General features: G+C 45.3%; 1 protein-coding gene across 1 annotated transcript; it reads right to left on the bottom strand.

Moving 5' to 3' along the window:
- Positions 1-426: 426 nt before the first annotated feature.
- On the bottom strand, positions 427-26,690 carry hs2st1a (heparan sulfate 2-O-sulfotransferase 1a). The gene is made up of 8 exons (XM_037082836.1): positions 26,291-26,690; positions 25,947-26,120; positions 6,716-6,969; positions 6,498-6,583; positions 6,104-6,242; positions 5,346-5,443; positions 3,030-3,187; positions 427-1,290 (listed from the first exon to the last, which is right to left on the bottom strand). Exons 2-8 carry the CDS (start codon positions 26,068-26,070, stop codon positions 1,067-1,069), a joined length of 1,083 nt encoding a protein of 360 aa, XP_036938731.1. The 5' UTR covers positions 26,071-26,120; positions 26,291-26,690; the 3' UTR covers positions 427-1,066.
- Positions 26,691-26,733: the final 43 nt, after the last annotated feature.

Raw genomic sequence — 26,733 nt, 5'->3', positions numbered from 1 at the left:
ATTAGAGTGGTATTGATCTTCTCACCCAAATCTTGGCAAGAAATCAAATTAACTTGTTTCCCAAAATGTCAGAATCTTCCTTTAAATAGCAGATTAACGTATTAGTGAACACCCATGTTAAAGTGAACATGAAAAAAAAATATATAGAATTCAGACCAAGTGAAATGAAAGGGTTGAAAAGAAATGTACAAACATGTTAAAAATGCACAGACTGCAACTTTAAAACAGTATAAATGGGTTGATTTTATACTGTATCAACAGACTCAAAAAGTAGTAAATATTTACATCCAGCAGCATCTTCACCTCTGTGTTCTTACACTATAATCATGTGTAAATGCTTCCTTCATGACCGAGGGGAAGCCTCTGGGCAAAGCTGCACGTTAACAACACATCACGTACAGTATAAAACATACACACTTGCCCTGGTAAATAGTCCATGGTCACAGGATTTTTATTTCGTACAAACCTCAAAAGTTCTCATTCAAGTCCGATAATACAGCACAGTAGTCAGTTTCTTACACTTAAAATCTCTTTAAGTTAGTAGTAGTGGTGAGGCATGTGGATGTTGTTTCGCTGTGGAAAATGTCTTTACATACAAAAAGACAACCATAGTAAAGAGTTAAAATACAATCAAAACACAACCAAACAGTACAGAGCCAATGAGAATGTCTGGATTGGAGAACAGCGAAGCCAATCACGGGTCGAGGTGCGACCAGCTGCTGGACGGGCCGTCTCCGCTCCGGACATGTGCCGGCAGAGGCCTGACCTTTGAAATGGAAGTGAAAGGGAGTGGAGGCAGGGGGGCTGCTGGGAACACAACCTGCTGACGAAACACGTCCTCCTTGTCCAGTTGGCTGGCACGGATGTAAACAACAGAGCGGCCGCCAGTCTGATTGCTGCGTCAGAGGCTGATTGTTCTGTAGCTCCACTTTATGTTCTCAATCGCACGTACAAACCTGCCTCACAGTCGCCAGAAGTCTTTTAGTCTTACTTCTCTCTTTTGTTTTTTTCCCCCCATCTCGGCTTGGATCAAGTGTCCTCTCCACATGTGTTCTACAATGTCTCTTTAGTTTTTGGGGTAGATTTTCTCGTAGAAGAAGTTTTGTGCCAGCAGGTAAAGCTCCCCATCCTTTTCTCTGACAGCATGTGCCCTGACAAACTGGAACTGCTCCAGTGCAAACTCATAGAACTCGTTCTCCATCTTCCAGATGGCCGACTGCTGCAGTTTGGCGATAGACTCTTTTGTGGGCGGCTTTTTCTCACTGGTCTTCCTCAGGTGGGATTTCTTCCCTGCGATGAAAGAAGAGGAGAATTAAAGAGGGCCGGGAACATGAACTCAGTGATTCAGCTTTTATATACACATGTGATCCATTATGTTAAATGTCAGTGAAGGCATTACTGCAGTTTTATTTTTGTAGCGGTAGTTTTTTATTTTTGTAGCAGTCATTCAGTTTTGTTACTGCCTTTAAAAAAATTAATTGGACCCATTAATAAGTTATTTAAAACGAGTTCCTCTTCTCATGTCACGACTCAGTATGAGCCTTAAACAGTAAATCATTCTAATAAGCAAGTTCTCCTCATATTAAGTGCAGGATCAGCAACATGTGTCTGTTGTTGTAAAAGGGGATTCTGACATGCAAAGTCTAACGTTTTAAAAATCACTCATTAGCACTGGGGGTTATTTTGCGAGACTGTATTTTGGCAGGCCTTGGTAACTTCCCTTAGTCTCGTCACCAGCATGAGGTTACATGACAACCAGCGGAGACACCAAGAAGTTACAGCAGCCTGGGAATAGTCCCAACACATAACTCCGTCCAAAACAAACAAATCAAATAAGATGTAACTTTAATTATGTTAATTACTGAGCATGGATATTTTTCCACGCGGGATTTCGTTTCCGTGTGAACGAAGCTTCTTGCTCATGACATATTCAAAGCAACAACCTCTCAACAACAAAGTGTGCTTACAATGTTTTTACGTAACAACAGAGCTACACAATCAGTGCGTTTACAGGAGAGATTCAATCCCAGGAAACATCTCTCTCACCACTTGAGTGACTGGTCTCACATGTCAATAGAGGGAAGATTGTAAAAGTAAAAATTGTAATAAACATGTTCCAAAGTATCCCCGGGTGACCCACCCAAGTAAAGTCTATGTGTGGGAAACACTTAAGTTTCCAAAGAGTTGGATATCTTTGAGCATCAAATCTGTGACTTTCAGGATCGTATGGATCATTGGCAACTTCAGGCATTAATATCTCTGGATTCTTGTGGGTTTTTAGCACAGTGGCTGTTTTCCCCTCTGTAGCCCTTATGCTAAGCTAAGCTAATGAGCTGCTCGCTGTAGCTTCATATTTTACAAACATGACAGCGGTATCAATTCTCACATTTAGCCATCAAAAACACTGCACGCAAGTACATTTTCCAAATCTTCAGAAATGACTATTGTGGAAACATGGCACAGCTCTCATCCCGCCTCTCTTGTTCTGCATTTCTCTTAAGGACAGTCTTTAATTTTGCTAATTTAAAGACAAAGACGTCTCTAAAAGCTCCTGCAAGACTGCCAGTCAGCAAAAACGTGACAGCAGAGACGGCAGTCAGTCTTCATTACCTGCATACCTGATTAGCTTGGGCACTTGGCTTTGTCTGCTGCTGAAAAATGATGAACATCATACTTTCATTTACATCGCTGTTTGATTTCATTCTTCTGTGCACTCCATTATTCATTCAGGCTGCACTCATTGTAACTAATCTGTAACTACATCGGCAGGAGGTATGAGTGCATATTGATCACGAATGAATTCTCATGGGAACACTTCAAACAGCTAATATGCATCCACGGCGCGCACACACACACACACACACACACACACACACACACACACACACACACACACACACACACACACACACACACACACACACACACACACACACACACACACACACACACACAGGAGCATTTCAATGTGACTGAGCCATAAAGTTGATTTTCAGTGGCGAGGAAACAAAGGTAACAGCAAACGGTACCTGTCTTGTACAGCTCAGTGGCTCCTTTGAAGAAGCGTGGCAGCGCGGCCTCCAACATCATGACAAAGTCCTCCAGCTCCTCCGTTACTCCGACCAGCATGTACTCATTCACCAGGTTGTATTTTGCCTGCTCCAGAGCCCACTGGCTGCCCACGTTCCTGCACACGCACATAACGGTAGAATGCATGTGGTTAGGTTTTCTAGTATCCTGCAAAAACGGTGTCAGTTCTGCAGGATCCAAAACAATCACAACATCTGCAAATAGCAGAAATGGAGAGGAGGAAGACTGTGATGAAAGAGAAACAGAAGAGAGCTGAAGGGTACAAAAAAAAAAAAAAAAGGTGACAGGAAAAATGATGACGTGAGATATGAACAGAGTACGGACGAGAAAGCCAAGACGAGACGGGAACAAAAATGAAGACAGTGGCAGATGTCATCTTCAGGAAATTAGATGATAACAGAGGAAGTAAATTGTTTAAACCTATAAAGTAACTTTTTGGCAAAGCCTCCTTAAACAATGCATTAGAGGATTGGCAGCACCTTCACCTTTTTGTCTGCGGTATTTACTCAATGTTTCCAAGGTGCTCTCCACTATAATATACTGCTGGTGCACCACAGCAAACTTAATCCTGGAGGACCCTCAGTCTGTAACCTGGATCAGGAGGGTGGCTGGTTAAAAGATGGAGGGCAGAGTCAAGGAGAGACTGAGGAGGGACGAGTGAGGACAGAGGGGGAGAGAGATTGATACAGATCATCATGTAGAGAGACCAGATCAAGGCTGAGGGAGCTATCAGAGACCTTGAGAGCGGCGGTGTAGCAGAGCAGGGCTGTGAGGTTTAATGTGGCGCATTATGAAACAAAACCGCATCGCTCCTGAGATGAGGACAGGATGATGCTGTCGATATTCTGTTTACGTTATTTTCTGACAAATCCCGTTGAAAAGCCCCAAAACAAACAAAGCGGCAGCCTGCCTCTCAATACTAAACCCCCCGGCCCAATCAACTTTAAGACGTTAGTCCTAACAAAACATCACAGAGATAAAGCTGCGCTTCCAGTAATGGCCAAAAAGGATTCTTAAACAGCTGGGCACTGTAGTTTTTACCAAACATGACTAAAACAGAAGTAAGAAGCGCATTTGTAGGGGACTATTTTTAGCTGCGGATTAACACACATTTGGCGAAGTAGTGAGTTTTTGATGCACCAGAATCGTTTGTGTAGGATCGAATTAAATAAACCACAGCATCCACATTCATTATGATGAGGGAACAGTCTCTTGGGCTATGTTCAGACTGCCGACCCAATTCTGTTTTTTTTGACATACCTACATTGTATCCCAGTTGATTTTAAGATGTCTGGACAGCAATAAAAACATTTTTTGCAAATTAGGTCAAAACTCCATTAGGAGGTGATTTGAAATGCGATTCAAATCAGTTTTCTACAGCATCTTAGTCTAGACTCTCATATCGGATTTCAAAGTGGTTTTTTTTGTAGGCTCGCAGTGTCACACACAACAGCAATGTCAGATCCAGATAGACGGCAGTACAGCAGGTCGGCTGAGCAGCACCCAGGCTGCGAGTAGCAGAGCAGTATGGAAGACAACACAGAGAACAACAGTCTGTGGAGTCACACTGAAAAAAAAACCTGACAGTGTGTTTGTTAGGAGAGCGGGATGATTGATCATGCTTCAGAGTTGGAAAACTGCGTCACCAGCGTACACAGTTACTGACTACTGACGCCTACATCGTTACCATAGCAACCCGTCCAGATATGTTGGTGATGTCTGGGAACAGAACATCCGATCTGATCACTTGCAAATAATTGTGCGAACACTCCGCATTTCGGATCTGATTTGAGATATAAATCCGACTCGCCTGCTGTCTGAACACGGCCTTAATCGCACCGGCTTAAATCACATCGGCTTGGCTCACTGATTTATTTTAGGCTGGTTTTTTTTTGGACAACAATGGCACCTCTATAGCGCAGAGGAATAAGATTAATCAGTGTTGAACAAAAAAGATTGCGCAGAGGCCTGGGGTAAGCAAAATAGCCCTGTATATCAGGCTCAGGCTATACAGACAACAATTATCAGTGGGATCAATTCATTGTATGTTTGGGCCTTTTCATGAGATATGCTGACGATAAGAAAAATCCAGATTATCACCGCCCTTATGAACAAACACACCGAAAGGTCAAAACATTACTAAAGAAGAGCTAAATCAAGCCTTCCTCCTCTCATTTCAGATCAGCGCAAGAAATCATTATTTGAGACTCAGTGTGGTCTGAACAGGAGACAGTGTCAGGTGTTTGAATACCTACCAGCACTCAGAGTAATGACCACAGAAAAAGGGAATCTGGAGCCAGAGCTTCTCAGGGGCACAGTCTGAGCCGCCGGCTGATACACATTCATCAAACGTCTGCAAACCCAAACACAGAGCGTGAGCAGTTCCGATGAAAACAAAAATGATTACATTATCATGGATTTCAGTCTGTCTTAAAACAATAGTCAGGTGCCCACTGAAACAGGTTTCGCCTAATGCAATCATTCCTCCGGGTCATTAATCTTCAAGCGCCTCTAGCAGCCTGAAAAGAGATGAGGGACAAAAATCCAGCCCTCGTTTCCCTCGACAGTGTGTTCAGACATCTTCCAAAGTTTTTTGGGGGGATTTTTTTGTGTTCCACCACTACAGCTCATGAAGACACTACCGTCCAGGGACACACAAAGTATAAAAAAAATGCTGTAACTTTGGAAGATATTTGATTTGACTGACCGACTGAAGCCTCATATTAAAAGGATCCCCATCTACTTCAGCTGTTTAGCAGGATGTTGCAATGCTGTTTTGCTGTGAAGCTCCAGAAATGTCAATGTTCATTTTTGGGTGAACTTATTCTTTAATTTAGGATTAAGCTAATTAAGATTTTGTCCATCACTTCCATTTAAAGTGCATTAAGAAGGGACCATTGAACAGTCAGTGTGAAAAGAAGTGATTGTGCTCACAGAGACCCCTAATTACTGTTTTAAGACAGACTTAATACATTGTGAACTTATCATCTATACAAAAATAATGGACATTAACCTTCTTGTCTCCTTGTTTCCTGCGTCTCAAGCCGGGCCGGTAGTCGTCCCCGAAACGCAAGAAGTAATAATAGGACACCAGCCTTTCAATGGGGTCGCGGATCACATTTATGTAGATAGGCTTCCTCTTCACCCCAAACCTAAGAGACATGACAGTCATTGAATTTGAATTTCAAATAAAGCTGAATAATCTCAGTCATACACCTCCTTTGCTGAAACATACTGAATTTCAGCAGCGTTACTTTGTGCTACAGTCACTCCATCACGCTACGCTGTGAATGTGAGAAGCTTTCTGACCACAAGGGGGAGTCACCTGCACAAAGCCGCAGCAGGGTGAATAAGCTGTGAAGTCACAGTGTTGTCATTAGGACACAATTGCAATACGGCATATTTACTTGGTGAAGTCGAGGAAGGAGACGTGTCCGTGGTAGAAAGCCGGCTTCATTTCCCTCCACTCGGTCACATTCTTTACAAACCGCACCTGAAACGAACAGCGATGGCAGTCATTACAAAAAAATTAATCACTTCTTAGTGAACACAGGAACAGGCCTCTACATTCCACGAGTCATTATAGTGAAGTCATGTTAAACTTGTTCTCAGCCGTCGCTCTCACCTGGTCCTGTATGGACATGACCGGGTTGTTCTTGGTGGTGTTGATGTGCAGGACGTGGTAGTGGTTCTTCCCGCACAGGTCGTAGGCGATGTTGGTGAAGGAGGTGCTGGCCGTCTTGGGCACGCGGTTGTAGATGATGACGATGTCGTCTTCGTTGTCGGACGACGACGAAGCCGACGAGTCCCGTTCCCGCAGACCGTCCTGCGTGTGCCGCTGCTCGATCTCTCGTACCTCGTGTCTGGCGATGGCTCGCTCTGGGGTGGGGGACGACAGGAAGTTAGAGACAGGTGAGTTCAGGACATGAGCGTGGATCCGGTGCTGGTTTAAGACTGCAGAATGGGAATGTGAACAAAACTGTCCTTCAGCGAGTTCATTATACAAACTCCAACAAGCTCCAGGGGTGCTGCTCTGGAACCTGACCTCTAACCGCTCCGTAGGCAGAATACGTGAGGAGAAAACTTTGAATAAAAACGGCTAAAAAGTATATACAACATATGCATAAATAAAAGGCAGGAAGAGGGAAGACACAAGTTAAACCCTTGGTTTTACACTTCCAAATCTTTGCTTACACACTGGTCCTTGTGACATGTTTCACATGTCTCCTAACTTCGCTCAAACAGCACTCAGATTCTGCATATTTGTCATCTCTGCATCAAATTTAGACACAAATTTAAAGCTGATCCATTTAATAAGAACTACTCCCTAAAGACATGATTTTGTCCTTGTCAGACGTACCGCTGCCGAGTGTCACACTTAACCGTGACTTCATTAAAAATGGATTTCAATTTCATTTGAACACCGTCTCTTTTGGAGAGCAGATAGCGAAAACTCCTTTCTCGCTTCACACCACAGATCAAGAATAATGTCAAACGGGAATATTAGTTAATCAGTTTTGAGAGCAGCCTATTTCACGCTGCGGTACCACCCCTCTTGTTCACTAATCAGATTCCACTCTAATATCAGTACCTTTACTTATTTAACCACATCGTGTCTGTGTGCACTCGTTTCAGATCAAATAAATGTACCGCCATGTGGTTAAGTACATCTTCGTGTGCTTCAGACAGACCCCCAGTAAGTGCGAAAGGATTTATTCGACCTAGTTTGCTCTTTATCCCAGAAAAGCATCATGTATCGACGGTGAGGGGGTGAAGAGCATGAGGTGACAGGCTAAGGGGTCAGAGGTCGGTAGTTAGACGGTAAGGCTACAGTCACTTGATCGCTAACTGGACGTTTACAGGACGTCAATAAACTATAAATAAGGAGGGCAGAGGTTGCAGAGGGGGGTATCTCAATCCAAACACTGCATGAAGCGGCAGAAAAGCCAGACCTCGGTGCCTCTGTGTGAATAGATCCAACACAAAGACGCCCGGGCCTTTGTTGCCCTCTGGCTTTTCTTCGTCTGAATTCACCTCAGATTGACTGGTGTTGACAATGGCTCCGAGTGCTCTGCAGGAAGGACGGAGCGAGAGGAAGAAGGGTGTTTGTGTGTGAGCAGGGGGGAGGCAGCACAACACTGGACCACCTAATACCCGTGGGAGCACTCGGTGGAGCCAGCGGGCTCCTAAAGCCCTGCCTAAAGCCCCGCCTGGCTGCTGGGACACTGTTGCGGCCAGGCCCGGACTGGCCCGGCTTGAGAGGCTGGCATCTGGCACCGGAGGCCAATTAAGATGTCACCTGTGAATCCGCCGCCCTCTCCTTTATCTGCGCGAACACACGTGGGCACAACACACACACACACAAATACTTTCACTGCCCCCTCTCTTACACCCTCCTGAGCAGCTGTTAATGTTCCACTCATCAAAGCCGGATCTGGTTACGGAGCCGAACCGCTTCTGCGCGCTCGCAACTGCTGCTCCGGGCTGATGGGGTGGAGACGTGCCAGGTGCCTGTAATGGCTGCAGGCTGTCAGCATGCGCAACAACTGTAATGGAGACATTCGTTCACGCGTCCATCCAAAGCATGCATTAGCCAACAACAACAGCAATAACAGTTGCTGTGTTGGAACTTGATCGCCGGGGCTCAAATGTCCTTTTAGGATTATTTTTATGGCGGCGTGCAGTGACGGCAGACCGAGAGAGAGAGAGAGAACGTGACATTCAAAAAATAGTCAAGAGTGTGCCCCCGTGACAATGCAAGTCATGAACATGAGTCGCCTCTAGTCTGACGCGTCGCACCAGGTGTTTGGAAGAATTTACAGATTACTTTAGAGTCTGAAAGGCCCTGAAAACATTTTCAGCGTCTTACAGAGTGATGAGGTCTTACAGGAGCACAAATAGCTTTCCTTCTTCGGACTTAGAACGGTTGTGTGTGTTTCATTTCTGTTTTTTTGTTTGTTTTTATCTGTGGTACTCTTGCTGCTTTCAGTTGGGAGAGGGTGACGTCATGTAGCTCCCCTGAAGTTTGTAATACCTGAACTGCTCTATGTCAAATATTGATACATTTCGATTCTGATTATTTCACGTTTCAATGCTCATTTTTTTGCGGTAAAAAGACAAAAGGTGTGCTGCAAGTAGCCCCACCTCCAAGTAAATTAACTTAACTGTTGTTCTTAACACACAGCACAAGAGCCTTGCTATATTCATACGTACATTTTATTCTTCAATGATGTGTCAATTTTCATGATGTTATCACCCGACTCTGCAGTTGCTTTCTAGCATCTTTCAGCTAACTGCTTTAGTTTTCCGGCCTGAAACTTTTAATGCTCTCTGACTTAAAGATTGTAAATGTCAATGCAGAACATTATGAAAATCCCATGTTTACACGGGCTTTAATTTAACATGTGCTAATCCCTCACTTTCCTCTAGCGGTGTGCCCCGGTTTTGAAAGATTCGCCTCCAAGATTTCACCCTCACAGTACAGTACAGTGAATTCAATTCTACTTTCCACTGCAGTGAGCAAGACAATAAAAAAAACAACAGCAACATGTCTTTTTTTCCCCTCAGAGACAGTGTCCCTGTTACCCGGGATAATCTGCAGACCTCGCTGTCAACGGTTTTCACAGGAATTACTTTCCACTGAAGAGACACAATGGAAACTGTTGACAGTGAAGTCTGTGGATAATCCACGGAGATGCGGACATTGTTTCTAAAAGAGATCTGGCTGTAGAGTAATTCGATTATATTCTTTTAACGCTGCAAGCCCCACGAATTCAATTCCTTACATCTCTGTTGTGCTCGCTGAACGCTCGAGGCTAGATATCGCATACACATGATGAACAACTTAGAAAAAGGCTACAGACGTGTGACAAAGTGAACGATAAACCAACAGAAAGCGCTCTGGGTGTCGGGCCACCTTGCAGAGCAGACTCAATGCACCCTGGCACTGATTCGATTAGTCTGTAAAACTGATTAGAGGAATGAACGCCATTCCTCCAAAAGATATTGAAGTGAAGTGTTTTTCCTTAATGTGATTAACTGGGTTGAGATCTGGTGACTGTGAAAGCCATAGCACCCATCAAACCCACACCACGTTCACAAGGTGGCCATTTTAAAGATTTGAAGACACGGTAAAGATTTTTTTTCAGATTTCCTACATTGATACGCCTTCCAACCTGGAACGCAGCAGTATATCACCTCAGTTTCCCACCCCGACGTCAGAAGAAAATGGCCGCCACGTGACTAGGGTCTTTTCAGTGAGCCCTCTACCTTCAGATGCCTTGTTTGTCTCACTTCTCACTCATGTAGGTTCGCCTTTAATCTGTCACTGGTCTGTTGCTACGTGGCTAGATACCATTAGAGGCAAGTGAGAACATTTTTGTTCTTATTGTTCTTGTCCATATTTCCAACTGCTGCCATCTCCATGGCCATGACGGGAGAACACGCATCATCATGTAAGCCCCTTTTTTTTTTTTTTGCTTTGCTGTGGCATGAACACACACACACATTCAAAGCTTTCTGTGTAGCTCGAGCTTGCAGGGAAGGCTGCCAGTTCCTCGGCTATTTTTTTTTTTTTTTTCTTCCAGAGGAGGTGAAGGAGAGTGAGAAAAGACTGGGGGCTACTGTGTCCCCAACTACAACGTCCTGAACTATGCAAAGGGGCCCAGAAACCACTTGTTAAAGACATGGTGTTTTGTGGCAAATTTCCAACAACCAACAAGGAGGCGAAGCGGGCACGGACAGGGCTTCTTAGGCTTTGTAGTAGACGCCCTATTCATTGCGAGCCTGAATACGCTTGGCACAAACCCTCCATATCAGAGGGCGCCACACACACACACACAAATTTAAGCTTAGCGCTCCCTTCTGAGGTCATTTAATTAGAGAACAAAAGCCTGAATTACTATGGCCACACAGCGGGCCTGCTTTCATTCCACATTTCCGTCAGTTTCCTCCCCTCGAGCCGTCTCTGTGCATTAAAAGCTAATTATGAACCGTGAAGCCAACACGGGTCTTAAACATTGTGACAACTACAAGCCTATTACTCCGAGTTTCATTCAAAGTGAGAGACAGGAGGAAGACGGAGCGCTGGTGGTTGAACATATTTACTGAAGCAATTTCGCGGCTGATTAGACGCAAGCGTTCGAAATCATCACTCATATTTCGCCGCCAGATCTGCAAAATGTGACGGGCCGTCGTGTATTATTGCCACCGCGTCAGATCTGATGGGATAATAAAAGTGGAGGAGAGAAGATGATCCTTTCTCCAAGCGGCTCGTAAATCCATCATCGCGCCCGATCCCGGCCAGTCAGAGCTCTCTCTCTCCCTCTGTCTGCCTCCCCGGAGAGGGTTAGGCCCTCGAACCGAAGCCTTGGGCTAGGTGGGTAATAGAGATTGGCTATCAGCGGCGGACTGAGGTGTACGGCTTGTATGGTTCTGCTTGGATGCAAGTGGATTGCAAAATCAATGAAGGATGACAGGGAGGAGATCTAGGTTGCCGCTGTATAAAAATCGAGTTAGTCGGCTGCTGCTGGTGCCGTCTCTACCTCCACCCTCTACATAGACTTGGATGCACGCTGCTGTTTTGCTGTGCCAGGTTTAGAGGGGACAGTTATGTCACCACTGCAGCACTCGCAAACATTTGAATACACAGCGCACTTTCCGAATTTCCTAATTATTCTAATTCAGTCTTCAAATCCTTTTAGCGGAGAGTGGATTATCAGTGGGAACAGAAGCTGATGGGGAGATTGGGGCGCGAGCGAACATTGCCGGAACATGCATTACCATTGTTATTCAAGTTATGACAAGGAAGATGAAGCATGGTGTCAGAGGAATCTGTGTTGTGCAGCTTTTCAAAGCCGCTGGCAGCTGCAGAGGACTGGTAAAAAAAAAAAAGAGAAAAAAAAGACAGGAAAAAAAAAAGAGAGACGGATAAACGAGAGCGCTTTCATTAAGAGAACGTGAAGGTGTTCTGTGCATTCAAAAACGCCTTCAGAGCTTTCAAATGAGCTCAGTGTGACGGCAGGAACAGAGACAAACACAACCACGCACACAGAGACGGAACACTCCTTTTAAACTTTAAACTAGACGCCAGTACTTTCGTGCTGCACGCAGTTTTTCACAGATTTACCCATTAGCACTTGTTTTGGGCAAAGATAAGACGGAAACACATTTGAGTCAAAGTGCAATTGTTTCGGTGGGCTTTTTCAGAAGGGGGGTGGGGGGCAGGTTGCCGAAGCTGAGGCGTTTTTTCCCCCCACTGGCTTTGGCACACAAGTGCGACATTGACGCTCGATGAAGGGTCTCATTCACTGCTCTGTCCTCCACAGTACAGCTGGGGGAGTTGAGGCAGAGCGATGAAGAGGCAAGGACAAGGACCGGGTTAGATGGAGACCGAACAAATTCAGGGTCAGACAATTGATTGACAATTGACAAACCACTACAGCTTCTAACAGCCAGGGCAGGACCGGAGCATCCTGTTAGGGGGCCTGGGGTAACAGTTTGCTGGTGGGCTCCTGTTGATCCTCCACCCCTGGTCATCTGTGCAATGTGCACACATCGCGCTGCCTCAGGTCTCCATCAAGTACAGGGCACACAGCCGACTATACATGAGACCCCGAGACAAACCAGTACAATGCTGAATATCACCTCACCACATGTGTCTCAGTTAGCTCTAACCAATATTTGTTATGTTGTCAGTGGCTCTCATGATTATAAAAAAAGTGTTGCTTGTAGTAACAAACCCACAGAATTGGCACCTGAAGGATTAATGGATCACAACTTTGAGGGTTTTGGTTCACTTTCATGAGCACTTGAAAAAACCCAATGTTCACTGGGGTTGGGTGATGGGAATATGCTGATTAAAAAAAAAAAAAACATCTTGATGGACGATAACATTGTTATCTGCCGTAAACTGCCGTTTCCCACTGTCAGTCTGACAGCAACTTCACCCAGAAGAGAAAACATTCTCTGGTCTTTTCATCTTCGATCCACAAGTTTATAACTTAGCTTTGTTCAGCCTCCGGACTTTGAAACAACGGTAGCTGGCTGGCTATATTGCGGAAGCAAAGCTATGAAAACACAAATAACAATGGCACACTAACAGAAAAGAAACACTGCTGCTGCAAGTGTAACCGAGCATCTTGGGTACATTTTTTTAAAAAATGGACATGGGACTGTAGGTTGCTTTTTGGCGAGAGTTTCACTGTAAATCACGAGGGCTCAGCTGGAGCTACTGCACACTACCTGCCTCACCTTTTGACAACAGACAGAATTGGTGACTAACTTTTAAGTAGCTAATGGGAGAGTTAAAGTCGAGCATAAATTTACCAGGTGGTAAGAAACATGATGTTAATGTCGCTGTCTGTCTGCTGGATGCGTAAAAAAGCAGCTGTTTGCCAACACTTGCTACACACTAACATATCCATGATGTGTTTCCGACTTGCTCTGTTGCTCCAAGTGGTCAAATAAGCAATAAATATCATATACTTAATATTATACATAACATTTTATTCAGGAATATGCACAATTGAGCACAATGTAAGCCTAGATACATTTCTTTAGGGTAGGTTTTAACAGGGGGACATCTCCAAAGACAGAGTGACAAGATTAGCCAAAATTTGCAGGACCAGCTGTACTTTATATTATACTCAGTGGAGAGAATTCCATTTAAGCCAATTACTCAATCCAGCTGACATGCAGTCCTTGTGGGTCTCAGGCACTGAGGCAGTTTGCCTGCTTTGACTTGTTGGCAGTCCAGAGAGTTGAATGACAGCAGTGCATGGTAGCATATAAAAATGTCAACACAAAGATCTGGGGGGTCTATTTGTTCCATCCTCTACATTTACCACAAAAAAAAGGAGGAAATCTGATTGATCTGATTGGAAATGCTAGAAATGAGACTAAACAATGCATCAAAGTCAGTCCGCGCCGAGCAGGCTCTGCTTATAAAATTCAAATCAACAGATGCACCCACTGACGGGAAGTAGTGAAAATAAAATGCCTGGCTACATCGCAGATTCTCGTAAATAAAGACGTTTCACAGTGACGTGACATTTCCTGTCTCGGCGCTGCTGCTTTGTGAGGCTCCATAAATGCAAGCGGTGGAGTTTTTCATTGTTATGACTTTCACGGCAGTTCTGCTTTTACTGGATGGTGCAGCGGGGGGCGGGGGGGACGGAAATATGAGGAAAATACAGCGAGGGAGACGCGCCGTTAAGGTCACGGGCTGGATTTCTGACCCATGGGGGCAGGTGCATGAGCTGGGTGCTCCGTCCTCTGGAAAGATGCTGCCGCTGAGTTTAATCAGCACAAACAATCCACGTAAAGGTCATGTGTCCTGCCAAGAAATGACTTTTTCTTCCTCCCTGACGAAGCAGCGCTTTGAAAACAAGCGTGTTTTTGTCGGAGGGTGCCAACAAAGCATTCCTCAGACATGGAGAAGAGACAAACGTGCCCTTGTCTGCGCTGATGGACAACAGCGTGTAGACAGTTTAAAGTGGTTAAGTGGTATGGGGCAAGGGTCTCGAGACCATAATTACTCTACTGGGCGTCAGCGAGGACGAGGACGTTACCGCCAGAAGCTGAAGAAATTGCCTTTTTTTTTTTTTTTTTTGGGGAGCAGTCTCAGAAAGCTCGGGCCTCAGCTGAAGATGGGGTGTTGTTCTGCTCTGTGGAGGTCATGAACTATTGATGGAAAACAAGCTGTTCCACTAAACACCAGGGTACACTAAACAAGCTCCGGCCACATGTGGCCACACTTATAATTCCTAGTCTAAATGCAAGCCGTGTATCTACACTAACGATAACAATCCGGTATAGACGGAGATGATTATCGCTATGGTCCAACCTGTCACTCTCTCCCCTAATATGTCTTTTCGTGCGATCGAAGCCTGTAGTGCCGTCTGACGCGGTGAGCCAATAATGTCTGGGAAAACAGAACGGGTAGCGGGGGGGGCCACGTGTCGTCCGCCTCGTCAGACAGTCAGATGAGATTACGGAGCAATTTACACAGATGGCAGATCCCATCATTTCCCCGTCTTGTAAAGTAAAGGCAGGTCTGACAGGTTTGTTGGGGGGGGGCGGGTGAGTTGATTGGAGCGGGTCTCATCTTGGCACAGATTGTCTATGACTAAGCACTGGGAATTAGCCAATGCTTTCAGGAGGCATTTGTGCATCAGAGGATGGAGAAAATGTCTGGTCAAGAGAGAGGCCGTTCAAGTGTTTGTTAGCGGAAAAAAGAAAACCTCAGCAGGAACGTCTCCGTCTCTGCCTCGCGAACACAGCAGTCAAACACGTGAGAGCGTAAAGTGAGAGGAACTGGAAATGCACAAATTACAGTAGCTGAAGGCATACAGATTCACACTGGTGTACAACTGTCGGCTTCGCTCAGGGCCCTCACATCCTAATATAACAACAAACACTGTTTGCGTAACAGCGCAGATCTGGTTGCAAGCTACAACCCAGATATCTGATGTTCCCACTGCCTCTCTGCCTCTGCCCTGTAACAGATAATTAATAATTCATATATCGGAGTCCGGGGAAAACTCCACACTCTATTAGAGAGAGCAGACGACAGCTATTCATAGGTTTTAATGATGAGTGGGAGGGACAGGTGAACGCCACAGAGAATCTGTCCCACACAGAGATGTGCTGCGCCGCTGAACGGAACATCTCCGCAACGAGCCCGGTTCAACTTGTTATCACTTCATCTCTGTGCCTTTCATGTCTCTGGTTCGCCGCTTCTCCTCTTTCATCTCATTATATTTAGCGTCTGCGGGCCATCCATCCAGCGAGGAGGCTGTGCCGTGGTCGTCGGCAGAGGATCGCCGTGGTACAAGGAAGAGGCCGCACGTTCACGTCTAGATAAGGATTCCGAGGCTCCGACTCAGGATTTTGGCTGATATTGAGTTCGGATTTATCTAAGTGGTGTCCATGAGCTTCCTGGGGGAAGTCAGTGAGGTCAATTGGTAAAAAAAAAAAATTCTGGGTGATGCTACCAGTGCTTGGTGGAGCTAGCATAAATAAATTATCATAATTAGCGACGCACCGGCGGCACTGCGAAGGCTGCGGAATCGTTAGCTAAGTGGGTTAAGCAATAATAACACTAATAATAATAATGTTATTCGTGTTCACTCATCCAAGTCCTCAACCTAAATCTTAATTAATAAATTATATGCCATATTAACCACTCTAGCAAGGAGGATTAGCATACTGATACAATGGAAAATGTCGGTTCAGGCCGCGCCCATAACTTGTGTAATACATCATCGCGGGGGCTCGGAGTGAGCTGGACGAAGAGTTGAGTTTCCAGAAGGAGCTGTGCAAAATCTGATGCACTGCCTCGTGTGATGTCACTTTAGACAGCCTCAGATGAGGTTAAAGACCACAAGTTTGTAAATGACAAAGAATAATAAGGAGAAACTAGTGAGCTTAACACACGTCTGAGGCCCGCTTCTCATCTCTGCTTGAGGACAGTCGCTCAAAGCTTCTTATTTAACACACTTAGGCTGGGAACCTGACCAATCTGTCACGCTTATGTTTTATTTGCTCTGGCGGATGAGTCATGGCCACCCTCCCGTTTGCACAGATTTCCATGAGACTTGGTTCGTGATGGGCCGATCAGAACTGTTTATTTGAAATAAGTGAGGTGGGAGCGCTGGTCAGTCGAGTCGTGTCCGGACTGCAAGTCCGTCCAGGCGCACGAAACCTGTGACTATAATATCAACATGAATATGCATCAAGAATCATGTTACCGCATCATCTTTTCTTTGTGCTGAAAATGTTTTCAGAGACACACTGTAGTGTGCTGTTTAGCTGTCATTTGAGAATGTTAGCGAGCAGTGTCACTCGGCGCTACATCGCTTGTTTCATCGCGCTGACTGGTTGGAGGTCTGTCCAATATCATCTGGAGTCATTTTGGGGCGTGCTGGTTGACAACACACCTCGAAAAAAACTGAGAACGCATCAACAGGGACCAAACTATATAACACACGTTACTTAGTTTGGCAGGTGAGTTGCATTGTGGATAACCACACAATGAGAGGACATTTCCCAGTGTTCTTGGAAGTTCTTGGAAGTTATGTTTGATAAATCAGTGATGAAAGTAGTTGTTAGTTGCCCTAATAAGTGAAGACATTAATACAGAGACGCTATTTGTTATTTTGTCTGAGCAAATTTTCTTTATGTTTAACATGGTTCAAATCAGCAGCAGTACTCATCCTAGGAATCGGAGCGGTGGGCCATTAATGTAAGACAGTGACAGGGCAGAATAGATACAGACACTAGTTTAATAAAAAAAACTGTGGAATTGTGTTTGTGTTTTGTTTGTTGGGGGGGGGGACATCATAGCAAAAGAAAAAGACATTCAGACAAACAGATCTACTGATCCTGGCGCAGCGGGGGACAGTCTGAGTGTGGGAGCTGAATATTCAGCAACACCAAGGTACTTCATTAAAGCACACACTCGCGCACACACACGTTTGCCGCGAAGTTATTTGTATTCTGTCTAATTAACTTCGAGTTGAATTACATGCAATTCGGCACGCTGAGGAAATGCAAAGGCATGTAGGAGAGAGAATTGGGGAAAATGAGCCGAGACGAGGAGAAACAAGGTGCAGAGTAGAAACTGTGTAGTAGCGCCACCTTAGCAGTTACTCCCTGGCGACGCCTGGTCTTCGACATGCTACAGGGGAAACGAGATAAAGGCAGCTTCAAGCCAACTCTGCAGCTAACAGGAGCAAAGTTGAACCAGGGGGCTGTGGGAGAAGAAGGGCAGAGCCACTCGACCACCTTCCTTCCTCCTTTATCCCTCCGTGCTCTGATGAAATTGGTTGCAAAATTGCTGCAGGCGTCCTTGTTCCCTTTTTTTTTCCCCTCACAGGGGCTTATGATTTTCACAAGCCGGGGCTTTAAATATTTCTGTGTCGCAATGAAAATTAAATCATCTTTTTCATTTCAAGCGCCCCCCCCCACCCCACTCTCCTCCTCCTGGAATAGCACCTTATTTCCGAAGCCAGTGGCGGATATTCTCTTTTCAGGCGCTCATCCAACGGAGTTAGTAAAACACAAGGAGGATCTGAATGTCACAAAGGAGGCCCGGCACGCAAATAAACAAGTTGTTTACAACCATTGATCCAGAAGGAGCCGGATGAGAGAGCTGTCATCATTATAAGTTATAGGTTTATTAGCTGCTCCCGGTTTCTCCCGTCAAGAGGAGGAGCTGAAAGGTGTCGGAGAGAAAAGGAAACCCTGCTAACTCTGCAGAGGAGAGGAGAGGAAACTGACACCTGCTGTCAAGTGTTTACAACCGCAGGCTCCATCATGTGTCAAAAACTTACAGGCTTCAGCTGGGTACAGCAAGGTGTGAGCCCCAGAGAGTCTAAATTGGATCTCGTAGCTTTCATTTTCATTAAAAGGGGGAAGTGAAGAGTGGGGAGAAGAAGGAAAAGCCACATCGGGATTGATGTTCATTCTGAGTGCCTTTATCACTTCAACTAGGGCCTGAAATAACATTGCAATATTTACAGCCTATATCCTAAATCACAATATGTATCTCAATCATTTTAAAGTTGTCTTAAAAACACTTCATAAATGCTGGGAATGCGCGACAAAATCAAATTTCACAATATTTTTTATTAAATGAGGCGATATCAATATGCGACAAAATTTGCGGGGATGACTCACGTTACTTAATAATCATCAGTATTGTGGATGCCTAATGCTGACTGGGCATCCACTTTACTAACGTCTACTGGGTGAAGACAAGTATTCTATTATTATTCTATTCTTAAAGACAAGAATTCAGAAAATTACATTATTTACTGTAATGCAACCTTCAAAACCAGAAAAAGACAACACTCATGCCATATCATATATTACAATATTCATAATCCAAAGCGATAAATATTATTATGCTATATATATATATATATATACACACATTAACATATATATAGAGATATAGAGATAGAGATATATAGTCGATACAGTAGCAATTACAGGTGTGAACCTTCACTGGCCTCACGATTGCAAAACGGTTCTCAATGTATCTTGATGCATCTCAGTGTGCGACATCCTCAGTGATCTACATTACAGCACATGGCCACTTTTTAGTACCTAACAATACCTGCCAGGTGTTGTTGGGTATGTTTGTTTCCTCCATGTTGCCGCCTACAACGTGAAAAAGTGTCCCCGCCTTTTCTTGTTTCAACCCAGGACCAGCTGGCTCTGGATCAGAGCTCAGTTTCTCAGACGTTTTAAATGATAGTAAAAGATTTTACGGTCAGCGGAGACCAGGGTTGATCTGAGGCTACAGTAGAGAAACAATATTAACGGCTTCTATTGTATAAACGCCCAGCTGTCTTCTGCAGCTGTGGTGAGAGGAGCGAAAAGACTCTGCAAAGACAGTGATATTGTAAAAGTATTACTGACCTGGTACTTCAGAATAATAGCAGCTAGTTATGCGTAATACATTTTAGGAGTGTCTTGCCCAACACTGCCCAGCCCTAACTTCGACTAAATGATATCGCAGCAGCCATCAGTCAGAGCTCCGCTTGTCCCCACAAGTTCGGTCGATCTAATCCTGCTTGCAGTGGTTATGTGTGATATTTGAAGCGTATTTCTTTCGCGTTGAGTGAACCGACACCTCTGCCCAACAGTGACACAGGAAGAAATGAAGACGGAGGGGAGAGACGGCGGGGAGGAGAAAGTGTGTCGGCGGGAAGGGGAGGCGGAGGGAATATTGGGGGTCGGCCAGCCGAGGGGAGTGATGGGTGGTGCTGGAGCGGGTTGTTCCTCTAGAGCGGCCTCCAATTACATCCAGGGTGTGAAACCGTCCATAACACCCCGATTAGCCTGTCCGTCATCCTGCTACAGCTGCAAACGCTGCGCCACTTTGCGGGGAACACATTCCCTGTCAGACAAAGTGCGCGCCAGGGGCCATAAATCCTCTGCCCTAATCAAAGCCGGCTTCTAACAATACAGCAAAAGCCCAGTATGACCATTAGCACTCTTCCTCCCCACCTCCCGCGACAAATCCATCCCCGACACCTACGCCCCTCTCCGCTGTGGGCTCCTCTCCATTAGCCGCTCAAATAGCATGTTTCAGAGCAGGCAGTTCCAGGTGATAGACGCTACCGGCTGCTTATGGTAGCAGATGCCGGCGTGCAGAGTGAAAGCAAATGACTCATGCACCCTTTATACCCCTCAGGGAAGCTAAATACAGAGAAGTGGGATGTCAGAGAGAGTTCAAAGGGAATGTGAGTGTCGTGTCCACAGAGAGGTTAAGGAACAACAGGAGGAAGAAGTAAATACTTGTGGTTACACATTTAGGGGGATGAGGTTTGTACCTGGTGTTGCAGAAAAAGACACGAGGTTCAGTTTAGCTGAGTGCTACTGATGTGTCACCAATTAGCTTCAAACGGGAGCCACGGCTCGGTGTTGCGAGTCACAGACACCAGTCGACACACACTTGACAAACGTGTAGGAGTGAAAGGAAACTGGTTACGCTCGGATCATTAATAAAAGTATGGTTTCAAACACAACTGCAGCACAGGGTTTCATGGGTGACAGGGTGAGTGATGTACAGCGGGGGCGGGGGGTTCCGAGCTGCTCCAAGGTGTGAAGTCGTCCAATCAAACTTCAAGCGGTGCGCGCATGAGGATGAACTAGCGATGGCCGACCAAAGTCCTTTCAAGAGCAAATTCCTGATCAGATCCGCTGGTCCCCCGACAGCGGAAGCGCGAGGGTGGGCTCGAAGCCGCGAGTGCCTGGCATGACAATCAAAGAGAAATTCAAGCCCGAGAGCGGGAGCAGCGATCTGCGGTGACAGATGAATGCCTAAAAAGTCTTGCGTCAGGCTCCGCACACACGTTAACAACGAGCGCATGCATCCCTTCCCTTCTTCTGCATTCAACAGCATCCCTCTGTCTCTCAGAGCTCCACACAGAGCCGCTTGTGTCTGAAACTGAATATCACCACGCAACAGATGGAAATTGAATTCCTTTAATCAGCCTGAATAACGGCCAGCAGATAAAAAGGCAGTAATGCTGCTGGGGGAAAAACAGGCCTCCGACTATCTGTTGAGTTAGGTGACACGCAGCCTTCGCATGGCCCGTGGGGCCAGAGGTGAAGAGGTCGCCCGCTCCAGTTACGAGGGCCATGCGGTGACAGTTTTATTAGCAACGTTTCTATTTACTCAGCGCTCAGTAGACCACAGATGCCCTCGCGAATTAACCTTTTTTGTACGGCTACAAGTTCTGCTCCGGACTGATTTGTCAGCATTAAAAAAAAAAGTTCAGAAAGGCTGCTGAAAAGCCGAGATTCCTGGAATGAAAGCAAGGTTGTCTTCGTGTTTATGAATAGCCTCCCTGAGGAAATAACTTCAGCGTGGCTAAAATCTATAAAAGCAGCTACCAAGGACAGATATCTCACGAGTAATGATGCACTCAACTGTGTAATAAACAAGCTTTCAGCAAGCAAGAGACAGGAATCATTCAAAAATAAAGAAATAATGGCTTCGGAATCTTTACTCAAAGTAACTGGCAGTGGTATTAATCTAATAAAAATATTTCCCACAATGCACCACTCTGGTGTTCCATATCATCAGCTTTACTGCGCTGATTCTGACGGGTTCATGCTAAAGCCTCGAGCTCGCCTTCATCGTGATTGTCAGCTCTGCACTTAAAAACAATCAGCGGCAAATTAATTTGCACAGAAATGTATCAGATTTGAAGATGTTCACATTATTCCTCCCCTGAAGATATTCATCTGCCTGACGAGTAGAAATGATCCAACCACAGACTTTTCCTTTGATAAGAGTTCTGTTCAGTGGTTTTCAAGAACCATAAAATCCTTCTGGTTATGGCCTTTTCGTACAGACTTGGGGACAGACATCTGGTCCGGCTCCGCTTTTAACAAACTGATCACATTTTCTGGATCGGCTATTTAATCACAATTAAATCAAACTCAGACATTCATCTGCTGTCTGACGTCAGTGAAACATTACACAGGAATGTTAGTCCCAGACTTGAGTATGCAGTGGCTTAAATCCTTCAAGGTGAGCTGATCTGAAATTGCCTGAACTGAGAGGGCGTTAATGGCAACCCTGACAGGGAAAGTGGCCTTGAATCCCCGTTTTGTGGCTCTTTATTAAAGAAACTCCATCTCCATTCTTCCATCCATCCATCCATCCATCCATCCATCCATCCATCCATCCATCCATCCATCCATCCATCCATCCTCGCACAGTCGGCCTGCATTACTGTTGACCCAGCCGGCAGCAGTGCCGGTGAGCAGGCGGAGAGAAATACTGTCAGAATAATGGATTAGGCCCACAGCAGGACACACAGCTGCATCGCGGCATGATTGTAATGCAGGAGGCTTCTCTGTGAAACCTTGGGACGACGATTAGCTTGGAAGCAAATCACAGCTTGTCTGCCCTGCGGGAGGTGCCTAATGGGGGAAATGATTCAAAATGCGTGTCAGACAATAGGATCCCACGCTGCGAGGAAGAGGGCACCGGTCATTCCATCCCGCGTCAAGTTAATTGTGAACATGTGAAAAACGTGATACAGGAAGACAACATATAGCACCTCTTCATTTCCCCCTCCCGAATTAGTCGTGCAGGAGTCGTTCATGGGGACCTAATGTGGGTTTGGACGCCACCTGTGCTTGTTGGTTGGATTTTATTGTTGCACAGATGGACCTGCAGCAGGCGTACCTGGTAATGTGACCGGCCCCCTGGCTGTCTGTCAGCATCGTGCCTGTGAAAGTCTCAGTCACAACTATTTGGCTATGCAGCACATAATTCAGAGCTCCAGTATACAGACGTCTGCTCAGCCCAGTCATCCATCACAGCGCTTTTTGCCAAGTCAACAGATTCTCGTGGTGGTGGGCAGTCAGGGGAAAGGCCTCTCAGGTTCTGTTTCAGCATCAGGAGAGTGTGTGTGTGTGTGTGTGTGTGTGTGTGTGTAGCCCGGGAGAGTTTGGCTTTTCACTGGGTGTAAAGTATAGCCCTTTATGGCAGCGGTAAACCATGTCACAGACCAATATAGCCGTCTATACTCCCAGGACTCATGATTGTTCCAACATGTGAAAACACACCGGGGATGTTTAATTCAATTAAAGACGACTGTTAACCGTTATACTCACGATCTCGTCAAAGACAAATACAACCAAATCCTCCTATCACATGCTTACTGGTAGGCTTCAAGATGGGAGGTTTTTTGAGCAATTACTTTCATGGCTGCTTCATTTGCTGTCGGTCAACACAAAATGCAGATTTCGAGAATTTCCCAAATACAAGCTGACAGGCTCAAATTCTTCTCAGTCAAAACCCAAAGACATCCAGTGTACTAACATAAAAACAAAGCAACAAATATTCATATTTGAGTAGCATCAACTCATGAATTGTTATAATTTTGGCTATTTTTCAGTTAGCAAAAATATCTTTTATTTTATCAGAGTTGTTGTCAACTAATCACTTATGTGTTACGACATAAACGTTGGTTGATAAAACTTTACTCATCTGAAAGGCTAACACTTTTACACATGTTGTATAAAGCCTTTTCCGGCTCCAGAACCAGCTGTTATGTCACTCAGTGGCAAGTTGTATTATGGGTAATGTTGGAACCACATTTAAAAAAAAACAGTCCACTTGTCTGACTATTGTACTCCAGTAACACTGTTGGATACCTTATGGACAGCTTAAACTCAAATAATCATAATCAATCAGAGCAGAACCACAGATATCTCTGATGCCTATTTATTCTGCGTATTCTTCTTTCTTTTCAAACCTGGCACCTACATTACCCACAATGCAATTAAGCTACTGAGTGACATCTCTGGAAGCAGTTTATTGGATTACAAGCAGCTTACTCTGGAGCCAAAAAAGGCTTTTTTTCTACTTTTTTCACAGAAGCATAGTACTCCTTTAAATAATTTATCAGGCTAGCCTTTCTAATGCTGAAAAGATAACTGGATTTATTAGTCACAACTGTGATCACTAATTTGGCATTTATCCATTTTAAATCACTTTTAATTTAATGAATGCAGTAGCTAATGGTTATTTTCATCACAGATTACTCTGCTGACTATTTTCTCCATTCATCATTCAGTCCACAATAACATCACTGAGTACTGGATGATGGCATCACAATTTCCCAGAAACCAAGGTGATGTCATCAGCTGTTGTCTTTTCTCTGAACTGGAGCCTAAGATTTTAAATTCTACAATTACTAAAAGACAAGACAGCCAACTCTCACACAGGTGTTCTCGCTGATTTTGGCCAATTAGACGTCAGGCTGACTTCACACTGAGTCTGACAGCTCCTCGTCACTCATCTCAGGTTTGCTGCTCCTCTGAGTTTGGTCATCTCATATTTCCCGGCATAGCTGCGCCGTACTTCTCCCTGAGCAGAGGTCTAATCATCCAAAATGACACAAGTGTGGGTGAGCCGGGCCTCTCAAACACGCAGTAGTTAATATGTAATGGACATTTTTTTTCACAGCTAGAGGTATTTTCAGACAGGTATTTTGTCTCGACGTAGCAGGAAAAGCACAGGTGTTACTGATAACAATGCGTCCCTGGAATTCGCCTAAATTCACTGAAGCAACATTGTTAATGGTGTTAATCACACCTGTGCTTTTCCTGCTAGAACATGTCAAAATGTCTGCTGAGAAAATAGGACGTCTGTCTTCAGCTCCAGGCTCCTTCTCTCATCAAACAATACAAAGGGTGGCGTGTGGACCCCTGAGGTACGCCGGCCGCATCCTCAGGTCGTCCGCACCGCTCTGCTCTACTGTTCCCTAAAAAAAAAAAAAAGTCCCAATGGCTGAGGCACCGGAGAGATAATCCTGCAATGTCCCAGATCTTTATTGGGACGGAGCCCCTGATGGGAGCTAGCAATGAGATTTGAACGCAGCGCCGGCCGCGTTTCAATCAGAAGAATGAGTTTGGTGAAAACGGTGGGAGGGGATTTGCAGCAGGGTGCTCCCATGCATGTGGAATAGTACTTTAAAAAAAAAAAAAAAAAAAAAACTTACTCTGAGCAAAAAGATGTTTTCTGTCTCCATCACTGACCATTTCCACTTTTAGTCTGACTACTGACCCACAAGTCTGCAGCTTCAGTATTGCATTTATAAATTATATATAGTTTTCTAACCTAAAATACAAGTAAGTGTGGAAGAGCAGGAAATGTGTCTTTTATCAGTTAATCTAATCTGATCTGCAACTGTTCTGGAATCAGCTAACCGATATGGCACATGACATTCTCCAGGGTCCAGCTTCTCAAACATGAGGATTTTCTACTTGTCTCTACTTTTTTTTTCCTTAAAAAAAAAAAAAATCATTGTTAAACTGAATATCTCTGGGTGTTGGAGAAATGGTTGCACGATAAAAGCTGCACACGTCATTGTGGGATTCAGGGAACTGCAATTTCCAAATCTCTCTGACCCTGCATAGAGCTGGAGATGAATCACTTAATCCAGATCTAATCATCAGATCAATCAATAATGAAGCTCTGAAGTATACGGACACACATACACACACTCTGTCACAGGGTCACAGGCTGAGGGCAGCAACCCCTCCTCAATCCCACACTGCACTGCACAGATTTAAATGACGTGTTGACAATGCCTGTAATTTTCAAAAATGTTGATCTCACAGTCATGCAAAGTTCAGCAGGACAGCTCCCAGATCCATATGTCATGTGGCACCGTCTGAGCCATATGCTGAAGCATGTATAGTGCTGCCTTTTACCGACACAAATGCACAACAAAAGGTGATGCACCGATCTGCCTCTGACTTCGCACCCATGACGGGGGGGTTTCGGGGGTCGGGCTGCAGCCCCTTCAACTTACCGAGCTTTCCCCGGGACTCCTCCAGCTTCTGGATCTGGTTCTCCAGGAAGAACATGGCCACTGCGAACGCCAGCAGCGCCAGAAGCTGCAACTTGGGCGGCATCATGACTCTGAGCAGCCCCATCAAATCATCCAGAGAGGGATTTGGTCAGTCCATGCTCAGAGGAGGAGACACTGAAAATACACGCACGCACGCACGCACACGCACGCACAGACACACACACACACACACACACACAGCGACGACGTTGATTACAAAGCGGCTGAGTGTCTGTGCATGGCCCTCTTCCCCTCTGTGCGTGTGTGTGTGTGGATATCTCCCACTGTTCAAATCCTCCGATTACCTCAAACGCGATGTGTTCATGCTCAGCTTGGTTATTTCATCAAGTCGATTCCCGATAGCGGAGCGTCGTGCAGCCGCAGAGATTTCTCCAGAGTGCGGATTTGTCGCTCCTGGATGTGGGAGCCGTGGTACCAGCTACTGTCGCCTGCGTCCCCCATGTAGCGCTGTCCTGTCCCGACCAGTGTGTTCACCACCGCACCACCGCGGACGGACTATTAGCTACTACCATCCCGGTCATTGGATGTATCAACAGTCCACCATTCAGCTGAGGCTTTCTATTCGTCGACTATCGCTGTCTGTTCAAAGCGGATTGGACAGCTTTCATAAACGGACCCGAACTTGGGCAGCAGGTGTCGCTGTTCTTTAAAACCATGACAACGGTCGAGGCGAGGAAGAAAGTATGCGTCGACCCCTGAATATGCCAAAACTCAAGAAGCACGAAGT

The sequence above is a fragment of the Acanthopagrus latus genome, chromosome 21, assembly GCF_904848185.1.
Source record: "Acanthopagrus latus isolate v.2019 chromosome 21, fAcaLat1.1, whole genome shotgun sequence".
NCBI classification, from domain to species: Eukaryota; Metazoa; Chordata; class Actinopteri; order Spariformes; family Sparidae; genus Acanthopagrus; species Acanthopagrus latus.
This window is presented reverse-complemented; position numbering and strand designations above follow the sequence as displayed.